The sequence below is a fragment of the Embiotoca jacksoni genome, unplaced genomic scaffold (assembly GCF_022577435.1).
Source record: "Embiotoca jacksoni isolate LCO1_2020_lvr unplaced genomic scaffold, fEmbJac1.0.p SCAF_18, whole genome shotgun sequence".
In the NCBI taxonomy this organism is placed as follows: domain Eukaryota; kingdom Metazoa; phylum Chordata; class Actinopteri; family Embiotocidae; genus Embiotoca; species Embiotoca jacksoni.
The window spans coordinates 4,679,009-4,697,679 of NW_027185318.1; the positions used below are offsets into that span (position 1 = coordinate 4,679,009).

At 41.0% G+C, this 18,671-nt stretch overlaps 3 protein-coding genes across 5 annotated transcripts; 2 read left to right on the forward strand and 1 right to left on the reverse strand.

The window, feature by feature from the left end:
* Positions 1-10: 10 nt before the first annotated feature.
* pcmtl (l-isoaspartyl protein carboxyl methyltransferase, like) lies at positions 11-3,009 on the reverse strand. 3 transcript variants are annotated; one of them, XM_069152280.1, is made up of 9 exons: positions 2,945-3,009; positions 2,500-2,676; positions 2,183-2,287; positions 1,882-1,913; positions 1,657-1,761; positions 1,417-1,537; positions 1,230-1,315; positions 801-970; positions 11-682 (listed from the first exon to the last, which is right to left on the reverse strand). In XM_069152280.1, the coding sequence occupies exons 2-9, from the start codon at positions 2,615-2,617 to the stop codon at positions 646-648; spliced, it is 774 nt and encodes a 257-aa protein (XP_069008381.1). In that variant the 5' UTR covers positions 2,618-2,676; positions 2,945-3,009; the 3' UTR covers positions 11-645. The 3 variants fall into 3 exon arrangements, with proteins under 3 accessions (XP_069008381.1, XP_069008383.1, XP_069008382.1); XM_069152282.1 differs by having other exon boundaries at positions 11-718; positions 2,945-3,008; XM_069152281.1 differs by lacking the exon at positions 2,945-3,009 and having other exon boundaries at positions 2,500-2,921.
* Positions 3,010-3,170: 161 nt separating this feature from the next.
* ccdc32 (coiled-coil domain containing 32) lies at positions 3,171-5,857 on the forward strand. The gene is made up of 4 exons (XM_069152283.1): positions 3,171-3,297; positions 3,551-3,810; positions 4,690-4,843; positions 5,075-5,857. Exons 2-4 carry the CDS (start codon positions 3,564-3,566, stop codon positions 5,262-5,264), a joined length of 591 nt encoding a protein of 196 aa, XP_069008384.1. The 5' UTR covers positions 3,171-3,297; positions 3,551-3,563; the 3' UTR covers positions 5,265-5,857.
* A 4,516-nt stretch (positions 5,858-10,373) lies between these two features.
* prlh2r (prolactin releasing hormone 2 receptor) lies at positions 10,374-14,007 on the forward strand. Its single transcript, XM_069151804.1, has 3 exons — positions 10,374-10,465; positions 11,728-12,644; positions 13,147-14,007. The coding sequence occupies exons 1-3, from the start codon at positions 10,390-10,392 to the stop codon at positions 13,471-13,473; spliced, it is 1,320 nt and encodes a 439-aa protein (XP_069007905.1). The 5' UTR covers positions 10,374-10,389; the 3' UTR covers positions 13,474-14,007.
* The last annotated feature ends 4,664 nt before the right edge of the window (positions 14,008-18,671 follow it).

An 18,671-nucleotide genomic window follows, 5' to 3' on the forward strand; every position in this document is an offset into this window, starting at 1 on the left:
AAAAATTAGATAATGAAAGATCGGTATTTATTAATAAATCTGGTGGATACATATAATTACAATATTTGTACATACAATATTTTTTAAATGCCTCAATTTATCAGTTTTTGCCACAACTTCCCTTCCTGCTTTGTGGCGACAAAGTCAAACAACACATATTCTACAGGTACAGTATATGAAGCGAGTAAGAAGAAATCTTACCACAAAATATACAATACTTTGTTAATTAACATTTTGGGTTTGTCTTTATGTGTTACTGCATTCATAACCAAGGTATTCCCACACACACACATTTACCATTCACCTGTATCACCTTCCAGCATCCACAACAACACATACATGCTTTTCAAGATGTAATGGAAAATATTTCACTGCTAAATGTCACAAGCTTCCCCACAAATAATACAACTGGTTGTTTTTTTTGTCATCCACCATATTCACATCACTCTAACGGACTCCAAGGATTCTGGGAAGAGGGTAATCAGGAGACCGGTGGTCACTTGTTCAGTCACTCATTGTTTTAGCTCCCGAAGGAAGACAATCTGCCAGGCAAACGGAGCGAGATCCTCCTCGTACGTTGCTAGGTGACGACCCAGCGGAGCAGGAGGCCATTAAGACCTGAGCTCGGTGAAACCATCAGGAGTGCTACGGGGCCCCGGAGACGCAGCACCAACGCCACCTCCTGCAGGGGCAACCACACTGCAGTCAGAGCTCACCTCTGGGGAGAGAAGGAAGTACAGCAGGTGGAGGTGACTCACTAATTTTCGTGGAGAAACAAAAAGTTAAAAGTGCTTTCTTACTCGCGCCACTGGTGCCTTTTGTCAGTCAGGGGGACGTAAATCACTCCCATCAAAGTTTTCTTGAGGAAGATCCCGTCACTCTGCCGATCGTACTGTTCAAGCACCTGATTGCCACCGTCGGGGCCCACTGGGAGAACCAAGCGCCCGCCTGGCTTCAGCTGCTCCAAGAGCTTTTAATAAGAAGAGCAACGGGAAAAAAAACAGAGGTTCCACATATGGTTATTATCTCGTTCATGACACAAAGTCAACGCAGTCTGTATTCAGTCAGTATGTCTAAAGTTACTTTAAAACAAAGTATTTTAGAGACCTCTGATTGTATAAAATTCACTTTACAACTGTGCAAACTGCAGATATACTGCAGCTTGTTTTAACCATAACTTTCTGTGCTTTGCATGAAGCTGAATGAAGAAAAGCCAAACGTATCCTTACAGCCCTGGGAACAGTAGCTGCAGCTGCACCAACATGAATGGCATCGTACGGCGCTCCATCTGGATAACCAAGTCTTCCATCTCCCACTGTGGACAGATGCAGGTATGACCTTTATAGTCCTTTGTGGCCGAGCAGTTTAAACATCAATATTTTAATAGAAGCATGACTTTGACGTCTCTCGACTCACCAACAAGTCTGATGCGTCCGGAGGACAGCAGTTCCGGGTCGTCAGCTTGCACGTTTCTTTTCGACATCTGGACCAACTCGTCAATGTGTTCAATGCCAACCACTCTGCCATTCGGTCCCGTCTGCACGCAACAGCAAAATGCAGATGTCGTCACTTTAATGCGAACTTAAGGGGGAAAAAAAAATATCAAGGCGGCGTTAGGATTTTAAAAGCAAATTGCCGGGTTTATATAGAACTCACCATTCTTGCAAAGCAAGCGGTGAGATATGCACTTCCAGAACCTACATCCAGCACCGATGCCCCTTCAGCTAGTTTGTCACTTAACAGCTCCAGAGCGTGAGCGTGCTGTTAAGTGAGGCCGACAAGAAAACTCGAAGTTGAATTGTGTGCATGAATATATCGGAATCATTAGTCCTACCAACCGTATAACGCAGCTCATCATCAGCTCAGCGTTTTATCACTCACCATGTGTGGTGCACTGATGGTCGCCCTGTAGCCTGTGAAAAGAAATCATCACACGTCAGCGCTCATTAAACCGCGATTATTCTGTCAACAAATTGACCCGGACACCTGCTACCACATTGACACACGAATAGCTGGGTCTCCACCCGGACTACTTTTCCCCTCAGCCTATCGTTGTCCAAGTACCTTAGTACCAGCGGTGGAAATTCAGTTAGAGGAATGTAGATCCTCAAAATGTTCCCGAGTCCCTACGGGGAGTGGAAACACAGCCTGTGTGTTTATAAAGTGTGACTGGGCAGAGTACCTATGGACTGAGGAGAGTCTACATAAGGATAGACTGTAGAGTAAAGCCTTCTGTCGGTAGCCAGCATGGCATCAAACACTCTGTCGCTGCGGATTACTCCACGATCTGAAAGAGAAAAACAAACAACAAAAACAGGTAACGCAGCTGAACTGAATCAAATAGAAAAAAAAAAAAAGTGTGCAGGATGAACTCTGGTTTCAAAGTCTGTTTTTTTTTTTTGTTTTTTTTACACGTGCGTTTCTTTTATCCGACTTTAACCTCAACTCTAATCCAACTGGTCACGTCTACAATATTTAACCATAACCCGAGTCCATTACCCCGCAGCCTGCTGATGAGCTCTGGATGGGTTTTGTCACTGGACATCCACGCCATGGTCCGGGACAGCAGCACACCTATGGGGACTGCCACTACTACCAGGCGCAAGGCCGCTTGCATCTCCCCTGCAGAGACACGGTGATCAGGCTTGCATCCCTGAATACATGGCACAGAGACGCCTTCAAAAAAAACAAAACAACAAGTTGTCTGTATACTTCGTTGGGTGATGAGAAATGTCCCTTTCTTTTTTTTTTTTGGCACCTCTAGGTTATTCACCTTGAGACTGCCAACGGCTTTAAAACAAACTGCAGCTCGAAAAGCCAGCAAACGTTACATTTAACACGGTTACCATCATTAGACGGCAGCTAATGATGATTTCAGTTCTTAAAAAAAAACAGTCAATACACACAAATATAATAATTTAACAGGTGAGCGGTGCTTGTTTACCTCCGTCACTTCAAGCCGAGACTCACTTCCTGACAACCCCTCCCCCCTGCGACTCCGCAGCCATACAGACACCGAGGCACTGAGCGAGTCACACCGCCTGGCCAATCAGATGCCGACTTCCCCCTCCCCCTCCCCCCTCCTACGTAAGGCCGAAGATAACCAATCCCAGCTCAATTCGGTTTGAAGGGCGGGCGCGATGTCCAATCACGTGTGCCTCCCAGAAGGAAGTGTTGTAAAAAAAAAAAAATTGTGGATTATGGATACAGTTAGCTAGTAAGGTTGAAAACTTCAATCTTTAAACTTCGTATAAATCATCCGAAATAATAGTTAACCTGTCGAGATTTCCACAGGAGGTAAGACATCGTTTTGTAATTCATTTACGGTGACAGGAGGACATTTGAAACCCATAGCAGTCATCTATAAAAACAAAAACAAAAAAGTAGGTTAGACATCAGTTTAGCTGTTTAAGCCCAAACCGAGCTCACATAGATTTGTTTTGTTTACAAAAACAAAAACACAAATAAAAATAAAAGCCTGGTGTACAACGTAGCTGAGAGAGCAGGACCGCAGTCAGAAACCCTGATGTTGACATCTGTTTTAAACCAGTGGCTGCACCACAATGATCGACGACTTCGAGAGCCCGGAGGTCCGGTCCAGTGGGGAGCTGTGGTCGGCCATCTGCTCCGACCTGCCGGACGTGCACACGGAGACAACTCCCGAGGACAACACGGAGTTCACAGACTCGTTCCGTCCGTCGGCACCAGTCGCAGCGCAGGTCAACGGACAAGCCAACGGGACAGACGACGGCTCCTCCGGTGCCACATGGGAACCCATGGAGGACTCCGAGACTTACATAGCTAGTTTAGGTATTTCCCCGCTTTCATTTTTCTCCTCTTCAGGCCTTCATGTTCAATGTTTCTTCCAATAAACTGAATGGGAGATTATACAGCTGGTCAGTACTGGGCATATTTTAAACTATTGCACCTTCATCAGGGTTGTATGTTTGGGTTTCCCCTCAAACCTCTTCAATTCGGTGTCTATTACAAGTCCCCCTAAACACTTGCAAAATTACAATCATATTGCAGATATAGGGTTTTTGTGAGTTTGTTTTCTCCCTCTAAGTGTTTTTGTGCACACGTTTGTGGGGAATTTCACAGCCGAACACGACACTACACGGGGGTCAACACATTCTCCGGAGAAGCTAAACAAGTGGTCAGAAACAAAACATATTTTAGCCACAGAAAAAAATAAATCAATCTTTGGGTGTAAACTATATTTGGAATATTACAACACGTTATAATTGGGCGCTGAAGCTGCCATGTCCATCAACGCTCTCCTCAAAGCCACCAGACTCCATTGACATAAACAGTAATTTTACAGTGCAGAACACAAGAGTTGCTTTGAATCCCTCGTTACCTTATTTGTGGGACTTTGATGGTCTTTTTAATACGCGAGTTCAGACCCAATAATGCCAAAGTCTCACAATGACACAAACAAACTGATTGAGGGAGACAACATTTAAAAAAAATAAAAATAAAAAGATCCCAATAACCAATCCTTTTTTCTACACACCTAAAATCTCTGCTTACTTTAAAATTCACGTAACCCGATCCATATGCAGTTAATAGGAATCGGTTCAAATGCTTGAAGAATAAAAGGCACATTGAGAATCAATTTTGATGCACTTCAATCAAAACTTTGGTGCAAGTTGTGAGACACGAGTTTTTGTTTCCATTTTGCTGCAGAGAACCGCCTGAAGAAGCTAAAGGGTCAGTCGAGTGACGTGACGTCCAGGGACATGCTGCGCTCCTTGTCTCAAGCAAAGAAAGAATGCTGGGATAGGTTCCTGCATGACGCGCAGACCTCAGAGCTCTTCCAAGGCGGTGACATGGACGAGAGGTAGGACACGGACCTTATGTGAGCACATAAAGCACTGTTTGCACATATTATCGCTATTTTGATTAGATTTAGTCATTTGAGTTATTTCTAAAATAATTAACTAGTTTAGACAACAGAATTACTTTAAATGTTTTGGTGCAAGGACATTGCCAGCCAGCAGTTGGCTTCAGATAGACCTTTTTTTTTTTTTCCTCATTTTGACACTAACTGTTTGGGTACCTCCCTTCCCAGCGCACTCGAACACTTCAAGAGGTGGTTGATCCCTGAGAAGGTGGCTATCAGTGCAGAGGAGCTGGAATATCTCCTCAGGCCGTCTCTGAGTAAGGAACCTGCGGAACCAAACCAAACACAAAATGGAGAGGACACGGAGGGAGAGACTAACGACACAGAGGAAGATGCCAGTCATAACCCAGAAAAATGAGTGTGAAAATAGCAACGCCGAGGGAGGAACTAATTTGCTGTGTATTCAGTAAGGGTGAGTTATTACCTCCACGCTCATTTGGAAATGTGTTATGTCATAGCAGTGGTTTGGCCAAAGCTTTTGTGAGCATCGGTCAAAGAGAAGCAACTACCGTCTGTCATTATCCTCTGTATCCCCAGCAACTGAGTGTTGTGAAGTACTCATTTAGCCCCTTATGTTTTTTCTTTGCTATTCATCCCTTCGTCCACATCACACCTTGAAAATGTGTAATAAAGTGTTGAAAATGACTTGTTTGTTCTTTAGCAGCCGAATTGGCAGAGTGTCTGTGTCTCCTATCTACAACAATGGCCCTCTACTTTACATATGCAGATGTAAATGAAGGACCACATGCAGTGTCTTGTTGCAAATGAGACTGACAAAGACGTAAGCAATGCACTATATTTTCTGGTTTTTAACTGTGACGTCTAGTATTTGGAATGAATGAGGAAAATTCCAGAGACTATTTTAACATATTGTGTAACATTTTTATTTTTGCCATGTTAATTTTACATTTAAAGGTTTACCCATGTTTCAATAAAAACAAGTAGATTTGATCATGTTGCTTCTTCACTGGAACAAAGACACTCAAAGGGCTGTTTTAGAGTTAAGACCGTTGGGTTAGGGAGTTTTGCTTTAGGACAAGAGCAGCGCTGTGGTCTGTTGAATACATGAACGAAGATCTTTTACGAGTATAGAAGTACAAATGTGTGTGTGACGGCGAGGAAGAGGGAGCGAGGGTCAGTGTAGCGGTTTACTCCATTGTGCGCTGCCTTTTTCACTGCAGTCTCTTTAGATGGCAGCAAAGAACTAAATTTCCTCCACTGTTTTACAAGTTTAAAGTCTTTCGCAGCCACATTAAGTTCAACACAGACTGTCAAACAGTTTTATAACATCTCTTGTGGTTGTGAAGGACCTGTGTTGAAGAGCTCCAGACTCCAAATTCTGCTTGGATTAGAATGATAATTTGTGTGCGATATGGTTCATCCATGGTGAACATTTTCTTAAAACTACGTCTACTCATTCCACTCATTGAAAAAGAGTTGCCTTACGTCATTGAGAAGTCAAATCTGTGGTGTATGTATACCTCAGTGTCAAATATAAGGAGGTTTGAGCCCTTCAGCAAAATTAATGTGGAAACAGTCTTTAAAGAGTTCAATTCTGCACAAACATTATTTTGCACCTTGAAGGTCAAACATCAAGGTAAAGTAACATTGAGCAAAGTTGTAAACGGGGAGTGTGAAGTTTAAAAGATGTGGGTTTTTAATCAGGCAGGGATGATACTGATTATATGCACCTTTGACCATCCTCTGTCTTGAATGTGTCTCTTCCATGTGCCCAGTGATGGCTGCAGTAGCAGTTTCCAAATTGAAGCCTGGGAATCTTATAAGGGTTCTTAGTATCAATTCAGAAATTCGTAATTAATTTGATTCAGCTGGGAAAATCCTCTCAAACTGTTCATTTGAATAAACACCAGCCATGGCTTCATTCTCCAATGTTACCGAATTCAATTGAGGTCTCTGACAGGAAAAACCTTTGGGAACCACTTGATTGGCCGACTGTCTACCTTCGAAGACTCTGAGGACTCAAAGTGTGAAATGACCTGATTGCAGCACAACAAAACAATCTTTATCCTCATTTCTCTTTCAAGTGAATAGCACACTCTGCCACTTATCTTGATATAATAAAGTGGACTTAATCTGATTTATTCTGGAAAGTCTTTATTACAGCTATTTCAATAAGTGTAGTTAGTGACCAACGCTTCTCTTGCCTTGTGGTAATAGGTTGGATCAGGATTATAGTGTCACGCTCCAATAGACAGGAAATTAAAAGTTGACCAGCACCCATCCTTGATTAAAATGTCATTTTCATATCTGCAAAATGTTAAAGAAGTCTTCCTGTGATATCCCATGAGAAAAAAAAGCTTCTTCAGTCATTTAACCCTTGAATATCATTCCTTGAAAAAAACAGGAAACAATTTGAATCTAAATTATAAAAGAATATTGAAGCATACATTTATCAGAACTTTAAAAAAAAAAAAAAACCACTGCAAATGAGTGCAGGGACTGATTCCTTAGGCAGGAACTTACAATAATGTATGCTGGACAGATGCTGGATCTTTGAATGAGAGCAAAACCACTTCACCATCGAATATTGATGGTGTGAGATGCTGATAAATGTTGATATATTGCCATAATCCTTTCTTCTGCAGCTTCAAAAGAGGGCTGCGTCGCCCTCTACCCCTGCACAGCAGAAACCCTGGTGACTATAAACCTCTTCCAAGACAACAAAGGAAGTCACTAGACCTCCAACACAGTCTGTTTTACAGTTACAGTCAGCATTGAGAAAGCTCAAAGAAATCCCTCTCAGCGAGGTCCCGTTATTAATCTAAATCCCAGCGGCAGCTACAGCTCACTTGACCCGTTTCTGCCAAATGAAGGCATGGTAAACAGGAAATGGTGGAGGAAAAAACATCTCCAAAGGAACAGAAATATCTCAAAGCTGATCGCTCCGCCAGCGAGTTCTTCTCATCTTTGGCATTCATGAGCTTTGCAGATTATCGTGATGGAAGGCAGCAGCAGTGGTCACACAGTCGACTTCAGCGTACATGGGAAAGATGGCTTTTCCTTCAGGAGCTGGACTGACTTATGATCATTAATGTCTCTTGAAGCCTAAATATCTGGGGACTGGATGTCATAGATTTGTTGGCAACAGCTCAACATGTTTTTGAACTTGACTACTTGAAGAAAAATAAACAATGAGAACAGAAGAAAAAAACCAAAAAAAACCCTGAGGCTCCATCAGGGAGACATGCAATTTGCCACTTGTGTGTTTGTGGCGTGAATAGACACCCGGTAGGTTGCCGTCTGCTCTGCATGCATCACACTCTGGTGGCACAGAGAAAATGAAGGAACGCCCGCTGCAGCTGCCTCACGCACCACATTCATATCAAATACGTTGCGGGTATTGCAACAACAAATGGTTGCGTTCTCCACAAGGAACTCAGATAGACGGAGAAGCCCACGTGGCCTTCACGAGGTCAGCGGTCTGTCAGCGCCATCAACATGAGCTCCAAACGACCACAGTCCTGTCCCCATCAGTGGAAAAAGTAGCGCATGCATGATAAAAAAATGAGAAATAGTTTGTTTTTTCTGTGTCACAGACACTTTTAATTGTTTTGCCGTTTTCCTTGAGACCACGAGAGACAAAAAGTGAAGCTGGTGAACATTTGCGACACGATTCAAACCGTCATACGACATCACTTAAACATAAATTGTTTTGTGCTACACAACAACAAAAAGATATCCGTTATCCGCATAGCTCTAAATTTATTCAAATGGAAACGTAGCCAAGACCCCATGCGTTTAGCTGATGTAACGAAAAATGGGATTGCCATGTAAATAACATTAGTGATAAATAATATCCTTGTTTTAACAGGCAATACATTCATACCTTCAAGAACAATTCAACTTGATTAAAATTCAATTCAAATACTTATAATTATTACAGCTGTAAACCGTAAGCATTTTAAGCATCCTTCAAAATAGTGCTACAATTCATTGCTTTCACCTGAATTGAAATACTTGATATCCCAAATGTGTACAAAATCATGGAAAAAAAGTTACAACTAAATCTTTATGGACACCTTCATTATCTTCACAGTCAGCCCTCTGTTCCCTTCAAGTGGTCCTGCACTAATGAATTTCTGTCCTGGATTACCCTCTGCTGACACTCACTTGATGCATCATACAGTCACGCTGGCATTGTTTGGCACTAGCACAAAGACTCACAATTTGTAAATTAGTTTTAGTATTATGAATATTTAATACACATCATGCTGGAGGAAGATCATGATTTGTCTCTTAATGGCTCAATTTGTTTCCCTAATGATGGTTTCTGGGTATGTTTGTCCATCACGGTACAACAAGTGAAAGGAGGACTCAAATACACAGTACTGAGGTGCGGGGAACGAAAGAGAAATTTACTTACAAGGATATGAAAAAGGCCTGGCAGGTGAACACAGGGGAAAGAAGAGTCCCAAGTCCAGGGAGGGGACCAAATCCAAAAAGCTTGACCAAGGAAAAAAATAGCAGGAACATGAAGGTAGTAGATATACTGAGAGGGTTGATGGCAGAGTGGTTGCAGGTGGGGGAGATAGGAGACTGGAGAGAGAGACTGGGGCCCTCTGATAGGTGGAGGCAGTGATTCAGGGAAAAAGGTGACAGCAGCTGTGCCTTCAATGGCACTCGCATAGAGTACGCTTAAAGGTTAGTACAGTTTCTTGAATAGTACTTGGTGGCATTTGCATTGCATCAGAGGCTGTGGCTCAGATGGTAGAGTGTGTTGTGCACTAAACAGAAGGTTGGTGGTTCAATCCCCAGCTCCTCCCATCCACACGCCTAAGAGTCCTTGAGCAAGACACTGAACCCGAAGTTGCTCCTGATGGTGTACCATATGTGTGAATGTACTCCTGATGGCAGCACAAAAAAAACCACATTTAGCCATTTGGAACAAAGCAGATCTCTACAGAAAGTGATCACATTGAGAAGAACCTCACAGCTGTGAGGTTCTGATACCCTTCATTCAGAAGGACTCAAGGCAGTTGGGAGCACAGACTGTTCAAGATAATATATGTCTGTTTTCCCTTTCTCATACATTTTCATTGTCAAAGTCACCTTCTCTACTCAGTTATGTTGTCTTTTTCAGGATAAATCTGGGATAACATGACATATATCTGAGGAATAATATCATAAAATGTGTCAGGGACACTATAAATTGACCGTATAAATTCCCAGACATATTAAAAGTCCCAGTAGAAAAATTATGGCATTACCACGGGACATAATATACCATAAAAGACGTCTTTATAAATGTGTTATTGACAGTATCTGCAGAGATGCATACAGTTCCCAAGAGGAATATGATAGGAGATTATAATGACTTTAAGGGGCATCTTCTTTTTTTTTCTACCCTGCTACCGGTGGCTCATTCACAGTAAAATGTATTATCTGCTGTGTGTGAGAGAGACAGAAAGAGCACGCCTCGGTACTCTGTAGCAGAGACGGCTGCAGTGAAGAAGTAAGGCTGCATGACAGTTGGACTCCCTGCAGAAGGAGGACGCAAACAGGTGCTGGACTGTCTGTCTCATCATCTGTCTCTAAAAGGTATTTCTTCCTTTAATATTTACTTGTTCAAAATTCATACACCGACAATTGTAAATTTTGTATTCTATATTTTTTTTCCCTGTATAACACATTTTAAATCAGGTGATATATTGATATCATATCTCTATGTCTTATGGAGTAAAGTATAGTCGTGTGAATCATTTTATCAGGTCAGAGAAGAGTCCTTTTTTATTGATCATCTGTGTTGGACATAATTTAATCAGTCTACCTGGAGAAATTCAGATAGTTTAGTAGGAGAAATAGCATTGTGACAAATGCTGTGGTCAGAAGGTCTTGCTCAGCCTAAGAAAGTCATTATTAGCTCTTATTTATGCTCTACAATAAGATGAATGTGCAACGAGGCAGCTGCCCCATTTATTTGGGTGTACTTTATGGAATAAAACTAATCGGACAGGATTTGTCTGTTTGTTCTGTGTTTGATAGTTTTGTGGCAAAAGTGAGATCTGTTGCTATTTTGTGGAGGATTTTTTTTATTTTTTATTATTTATTTATTTTTTTAATGAAAGAAAGAGATTGCCAGTACTGATGCCAAAATGACACAATTCAGGCTAAACGTGAATATTATTATTGAAATGATTGATATGATTCTCTTCTAGTCTTGCTAACTTAAATATGAAAGTCATTAAAGTACTTCCTTTTTTTTAATGTGTTTGTTTTTTGTGGAAACCAAATCTCGTGTCATTGAGCAGTCACAGATGTGATTAATTTGACTGTTACTCATTTCTCAGCAATAACTGGATTATTGATGTCAGTGTGAGTTACATGTGCAGATGCTTTAGCAGATGTTCAGGATGACAAGCTTTGAGAGTCAGTTTGAGTTTAAGGATGATCAGCTATGATACAGAGAGAAGCCAGAAAGAAGCTTTTCGGGATTGGATGGATAATTTCTGGCTGGTTATGAAAATCAATGTAGGGGAGATAGAAAAGATTTGAAGTGACTGACTGAAATAAAAGAGAAGACGTAAGCAGATGTATTAGTGTTGCTGAGGGACACAAAGAAGCTGCTTCAGCTTTTAAATGAGACTGATTGACTGATAGTTTTGAAGATGGTCACTAATTAGTCTGTTTGAATGTGATTCATCTAGTCAGTCTTTGTATCGTAAAATGTCACTGGGTTAAATCATAATGTGTTTTAATAAATTATGCACATGTGTTAAATGAAGTGAATATCGTCCAAAATATGCCTGTTTGTTTCAATGACATCATAGTAAATAGCTTGTTATTCATTCTGGCTTTTGCAGCTATGGACTGGGAGAAATCTCTGAACCGATCGAGGGTGGACTCTTCTCCTCCTTCCTCTTCTTCATCTCTGTCCTTGTTGGACTCTCCGGCCTCCTTCTCCTCTCCCCGCCGCAACTCCTCTCAGCCCATCCTCTCCGCCTCCCCGTTCTCGGTCCCTTCCTTCTCCGGGCTCGACCTCCTGTTCAATCTGAAGCTCCTCTTCCTCCCTCTCTACTTCGCGGTGGTCCTGATCGCGTGCTCCGGCAACCTCCTTCTGCTCTTTCTCATATGGCACAACAAGAAAAGACACAACACTACAAATTTCCTCATCAGCAACCTGGCACTCGTCGACCTGGTAATGTGCATCTTCTGCGTCCCTCTGACAGCATCCTATGCTTTTGACAAGCGTGGATGGGTGTTCGGACACCACATGTGTCATTTTGTCACTGTCATGCAGTCTGCAGCCGTCTTCGCAGCCGTCTTATCTCTCATGGCCATTGCAGTGGATCGTTACGTAGTTGTGGCTTATCCCATTCGCAGAAGAGCAGGTTGCCAGTTCTGCGTGGGTCTGGTGGTCCTGATCTGGCTGTCGGCTCTGGCTTTATCCACGCCGACAGCACTGCACACCGTCTACCTGGACCTGCGGGCTACAGGTCTGCAGATGGCCGTGTGCGAGGAGTTCTGGGACGGCGAGGAGCGAGGACGCTTCATTTACTCCTGCTTCATCCTCTTCTTCTCCTACTTCGTCCCCCTGGCTGCTGTCTCCATCTCCTACTGTGCTATATCGTATAAACTGAAGCAGAGGACCATGTCAAGTTTGACAGCATGTCCGGAGCTGAGATCTGCACGGGCCACCTGGAGCAGACGGAGGAAGAAGACCTTCTGCCTTCTGCTGGTGTCTGTTCTCTGCTTTGCTTTCTCCTGGCTCCCTTTACAGGTGCATATAAATGACACAAGAGAGGTTTGATGAGGACACGAAGAAATCAATTCTTAACAGAGCAGCCGCATCACAGGAAAGGCCCCGTCTTTAATTAAACTAGAAGATTAAAGTCACTTTCATGAATGTGGGCAAATATGGAGCATTACTGACCCCTTAGCGTGTTAGCTTAGTTTAAAATAAGACCGGGAACAGGGGGAAACAGCAAGATAGGTCTTCACAAAGATACCCAAATCCACCGAGCAGTACTCGAAGCTGACAAATAACATTTCAAATCTCCTTTATTTTATATATATAAAAAAAGAGAAACTAGTTAGTCGTAAATCAACGTCACACAAACCCCTTGCAGACCCTCGACACGTTAAGAATAATACAGACTTAACTCACGGCAAGGAAACAAATAAGCATATTTTGAGTGTCAAAATTTTCCTTTACATGAACAAATTCCCAAAGGTAATAGTTGATGCCTGAATTAATGCTTTTAATAACATTTACTTTACAGGTGGTGAACCTGATTCATGACCTGGATACAGACTTCTCCATCTTGGGGAAGAATTACATAAACGTCATCCAGGTAACCAGTCACCTGTTCGCCATGAGCTCGGCCTGCTACAACCCCTTCATTTACGCCTCATTACACCACAAGTTCCTGTCCTGTTTGTGTGACCACTTCCTGTCCCGGAGGAGAGGAAAAGGAAAGGGCAGGGGTCAAGGGTCAAGCATCCTGACAATGTCTCACAGAATGCCACGGCTTGACACCTCCACCATGGGGGCAGATTTACCAGGTGCTGCTATTAGTAACATCGCTCCTCAGACTAACTATGCTTAAGGTTTTATCTCTGATGAATACGCACAAGAATTTTACCCTCCTGTGTTTTCTTTGGCTCAGTCGGATGAAAAAAAAAAATCACTCAATGAAATCTGATATGATTGACAATCTCATCTGGCTTCATCCTGAACAGAGATTTCACTTAAAGCACAGCACATTTACTCACACAAAGTGTCTGCAAAGCTCTCATACGACAGCCACACGGTGTACAGCTGGTCACAAGCAATCATCAGTCTGCTATTAAGAACAGAATTTATGTGAGTAACAATTTATATTTTTAACAAACGTGGATGTTTATTTACTGAAAGTCTATTTGGCACTGAAAAGGTAGAAATAGATTGTGACTTTTCACTTGTCTTTGCAAGTTTTTCGATCTAATTATTGTATATAATCATATTCTTGTGCATCAACATAAAGTTGATGTGCAAATTTATGCATGTTTGTGTAATGTAATTAATAATGTGTTGTCCTAAGTGTTTATTTGCCACATTTGTACACCTTAACAGTACGTTAGGTTCATTGTATGCATTTTACACGTGTAATACTGGCTCTGTTTTGTTGAATTTGACTCAATAAACAAGTTTATTTGAATCCTCGTTCCCTTTCCATTCATTTCATGTTCGTAAAGGGATAGGACAGGAACATGAGAAGCTTCTTTAATAATGAATGAATAATGTATTTTGGACATTCAATTTGGACTTGAATCACTTTTCACACTCTCAGCTGAAGCTGTGATATATGACGAACACTTGTGTACAAAATCTGAATCATGTTTAAATGTCAACTTTGAGATGGTAAGAGCAGATAGAAAAGTAAAGTCTGAGCGTTTACAAGCTGGACCTGTGCAAAGTAAATACAAATGACGACAGATAAGTTGGCTAAGTTTACCAGCTATATGCATATATTTTACAAATAGGAGGACACTTCTGTCTGTTTTTTCTGAAGCATTCACACTGTCATATCCATTCTGTATGCAGTATAATCTGGTTTAAATATCAACCAAACTGCACCACTGTGTCACAACTACCAACAACTCAGAGCAGTTTCTTCTAAAAGACAAGTTTCTTACACCTAAAAACAAGCAGCAAGACGAGCGGTCTGGTGAGTAAACACTACATTTCAGACTTTCTCAGCATTTTCTGACCTCATTTGTGAGTTGCGACCCCAACCAGAGCTGCCATGTGGTAACAAGCTGCAGTGTGAATGTTGGTATGATATTATTCTGCACATTACTCCTTCAAAAGTAAGTTTGACAAAACAGCCGTGCTACTTCTCACCAAAGTCAAGGTTATGAAGCAATTATCTCTAATACAAGATTACAGCCATGACAAATAAATCGTATTTTGAAAGGTGTATTGAGAATTTATTTAAACTCGGAGAGGAGATACTGGAACCCAGAAAAAACTAGAATTACCACCCTGTGGTTGTACGCCACACTCACGTGTCAGACAGCATGGTGGCATAGAGGGCACTCACGACAGTCACAAGAACTTTTTAAGATAAATTTCTAGAACATAAAGTACAATAGGAACTGATGAATGGGCATTAAGGACAGATTACAATCTGAATATATGTATATATGTGTATGAGTCTACAACAGAAGATTAAGGGAAAACTGCTTGCTGAATGTCATTTTATAGAAGTACAACTGTTGTCAATCTGCTAAGGGGAGCGTGAAATTAAAATTGTTCACATGCAATATGATGTGCACAAATCACACTCTTACTTAAGCATCCTTTTAGCCTTACATATGATTGCATCGTGAACATCCTTCATGAAAATACAAATTTGAGCAGGCTTGACAGAATCTTTTCACGCAAATGTCAGTGATCTTAATAGACTAAGTGCTGCTGTGCTTTGTGAATACATTCAGGCATAATGATGGTCCTCTTTACTGGATTTTACTTCATTCTGTATACAACTTTTATCTTCACAAGAACTACAAAGCTCTGAGAAAAAAAAAGACAAAACCAGCTTCTCCCATTGAGTCGCATCCTTGCATGGAAGGTGCAATGTCGGGAGAGGTTTATAAAAACAATTCAGAATAGTTACTGAGCATTTTGACAGAACGATGTACCCTGAAATCCAGACAAGTCACGGCTCGTTTGCTCTGCTTCAATGAGAAGAGGATTATGCACAAATTGTAAGTAAAATAATAAAAACATTATCACATTTATATTTCTAACGACATAACAAGCATAACGAGGAGAAACATTTTAGATTTTTCTTGACATTTTGCAGATCAAAAACTAGACCAATTGGTTACAATAACCTGAAACCTTTGAGAAGATAGCACCTCTAAATTTGTGATTCAGTACATCACTACAGTGTACAGCGAGAGACGGCAAGAAAGGTTCAGCGGACAGGAGAGCATTGCGAAATAGGAATGAGTCAGCCAGTGTAAGTTGTGTAATTTGAACACCGCAAGACCTCTACTGAAATACACTTGCTCTCACCACCATTTAAAACTGACATATAGTATAAAAATCCCACCTGAAGCTGTTTCTGCACCTCTCAGTTCTGACAAATGGAAGAATCTTCTGTTGGAAAGGCTTTGGGAAGAGAGGCAGTTTTGTAATTTGTAGTCTCTCTGTAATTTACTTTTGACTTAACTGACCACAGCTTTACCTGCCAGTTATCAGATATTATATAATTTAAATCTGTGGCTCCCACAGTTTTTAGCTTGACTTGACCCCATTAACTTAAGTATCCCTCTCCATCTACATATGTTCAGTTTATTTAGTTATTATTAGTTTGCATAATTAGTTAGGCTGTCAAGTTTGCATCGGAACTTCCACAGCTTTCAGTGGTAAAAGATGGACATTAAACCATTTGTCCATTATTGTGAGCTCAACTGTTAATCCATTTAGGAAACCTTGATGTTGAAGGTAACTGTAAGTAAAGCATTGCTATATGTTTACATTATACTTTAGCAAACAGCTCTTCACTTACTTACTTACAAATTACTTTTAGCAATATATATATCAGCCAAAAGACAAAATATATTTTGTTAAATAGATGTGGTGTGTAAAGATCTTTAATATGTTTATAGCAGGGGTCTCCAACACGTAGCTACTGGTTGAGTAGGTATGTGTTGAGTATCAATTTATCATTGTTTACTTTAATCAGCTGGTTTGGTTGAGATCAGCTATGTGAATAAATGTTAGTATCTGAGAGCTACATGAGTAGCACTTTCATTTTGTTAAAGTAACACTCAGAGGAAAAAAAGGTTGGAGACCCCTGGTTCACAGCCCCTAACTTGATCCTAGAACCCTGGGAATACAAGAATGACTCCCTGTAGGAGAACCATAGATCCTGGATTGGATGAAAGAAAACAGGACCAAGATATTAAGAAGAGTCAGTCGCAAAGTCATAAACCCACATTCACCGCACAATCATTGGGAATGCACACCACCGACTGTTAGACTGAAGCCTACTCGAAGGTGATGCACACAAACGCCATAAAGACATGAAATCATCCGTGAATAGAAGCAGCTGAACCCCCTGACTCTGATCCCACGCATACTTGCTGCAACAGATGCAAATGATTTGTGCGCCCGTGCAGTTTAAATTCTCAGAAGTTGATTGAGTAGTGGCAATGACCTCATAAATATTCATCAGAAGCCTGATTATTGAAGTTAGATGATTTCTATGTCCCAGTGTCGGCTTTCAAGATGCTCCCTCTTGTCTGTCCTATGATGATCTACGCCGTGCAGCAGATAAATGGGCTCATACCCATTTCAGCTGGAAAAGCATGAATGAATAAGTAGAAAAAAAATAGAAAAAAGGTTGAGGCAATGAAAGTAAAGCAGTGATTTTGATATATAAAAATATTCACTTACCAGGATATTTACTTTAAATGGAAAATTTGAAACTTTTTATGTGATGTCCAGTCAGTGATAATAATAAATGTAGTCAATTGAAGCAATAAATCCCTCAGTAAATTCTGGAAAGCAGCTGTCAAACTTGTTCCCACTGGCAGCAGCTCCTTCATATAGTATGTGTGAAGGAGTTGGTAGCCAGGAAGAACTTCAGACTGATGCTGGCCGCACACTGTCGAGGATAATTGGGAAGACAAACAAAACTTGTAACAGCTTGCATGTGTCCGTTTGAGACTAGCAAGAAAAGTTGATTTCCAACTCACCTCCAAAATGTACGAGCCAGGCTCTTTCCATCCTCTCAGTCATCCATAGTTTTCTTCTCAGTTTATTTTTATGTTCAAAATGTAGCACCAACACAAACATGAGACCAACCGCCTGATGACGACAGTTGGCCTCCGTGTTTGTTTCGCTCTGAAATCACGTTTGCTCACGCGAGTTCCCGTGAGACTTCAATTCCTTAAATTACCACCAACACATTTTTAGTGTAAATGTCAAGTGTGTGGTCCTGTCTCTGTAGGCTGAATCGTCTGGTGTTTGGGTTCTTGTGATTGAAATATTAAAATCTGGTTAAGTGTGTCGTTATGCCTGTGATCTTCAATGTCTTTAAAATAGATAAGGTTTGAAAATCTTGACATGTAACATGCCCCCAAATATACCACTTTTAGACACCAAAATAGACTTAATTATTGGGTTATTTTCAGAAGCAGTGCCAGAACAATTTTCAGAAGGAGTGAATTCAGCTAATTATACCATAATTACTTGTGGAAAAAATTGATTGACTTCGTATTTTGGGAGTGAGTTGTATGGGGGGTCTGCACAGCCAGATATATATATATAAAGTCACCTCCAAGCTGGTTTATTTTTTGGACATAGAAGCTATGCCCATTTTTATATACAAGTAAAGTCTATGTGTGTGCCAAAATTCAGCTGTCCAGGCAGCCGGGGACATGCTAGATGCCTCTACTGGTTGACTCAGAAATCTGTATTTATTTGAACCAGAGTATATGGTAAATAAATGCAGCAGAGAGAGGTGATGCTACGGCTAAATTCGTTGTGCAAAAGGATATGATTGGCGAGGACCAACAGAGCTGCCAAGAGCAAACAGTGACTGTGATGCATTTACTCCTTTTGCCCTTTGATGCCAACAGATTGAATATTGAATGTAAATGTTCCATTTGTCTTTTCAAAATTTAATAAAGAAATGCATTATTGAGGTTGGTTCAATATTATTAAGGCTTTAAGTATTCAACCTCACGAAAATATTGATTCTGATGGAATTTCACTTTGCTCTCTGGGTAAACTATATTTTCTGGCTTA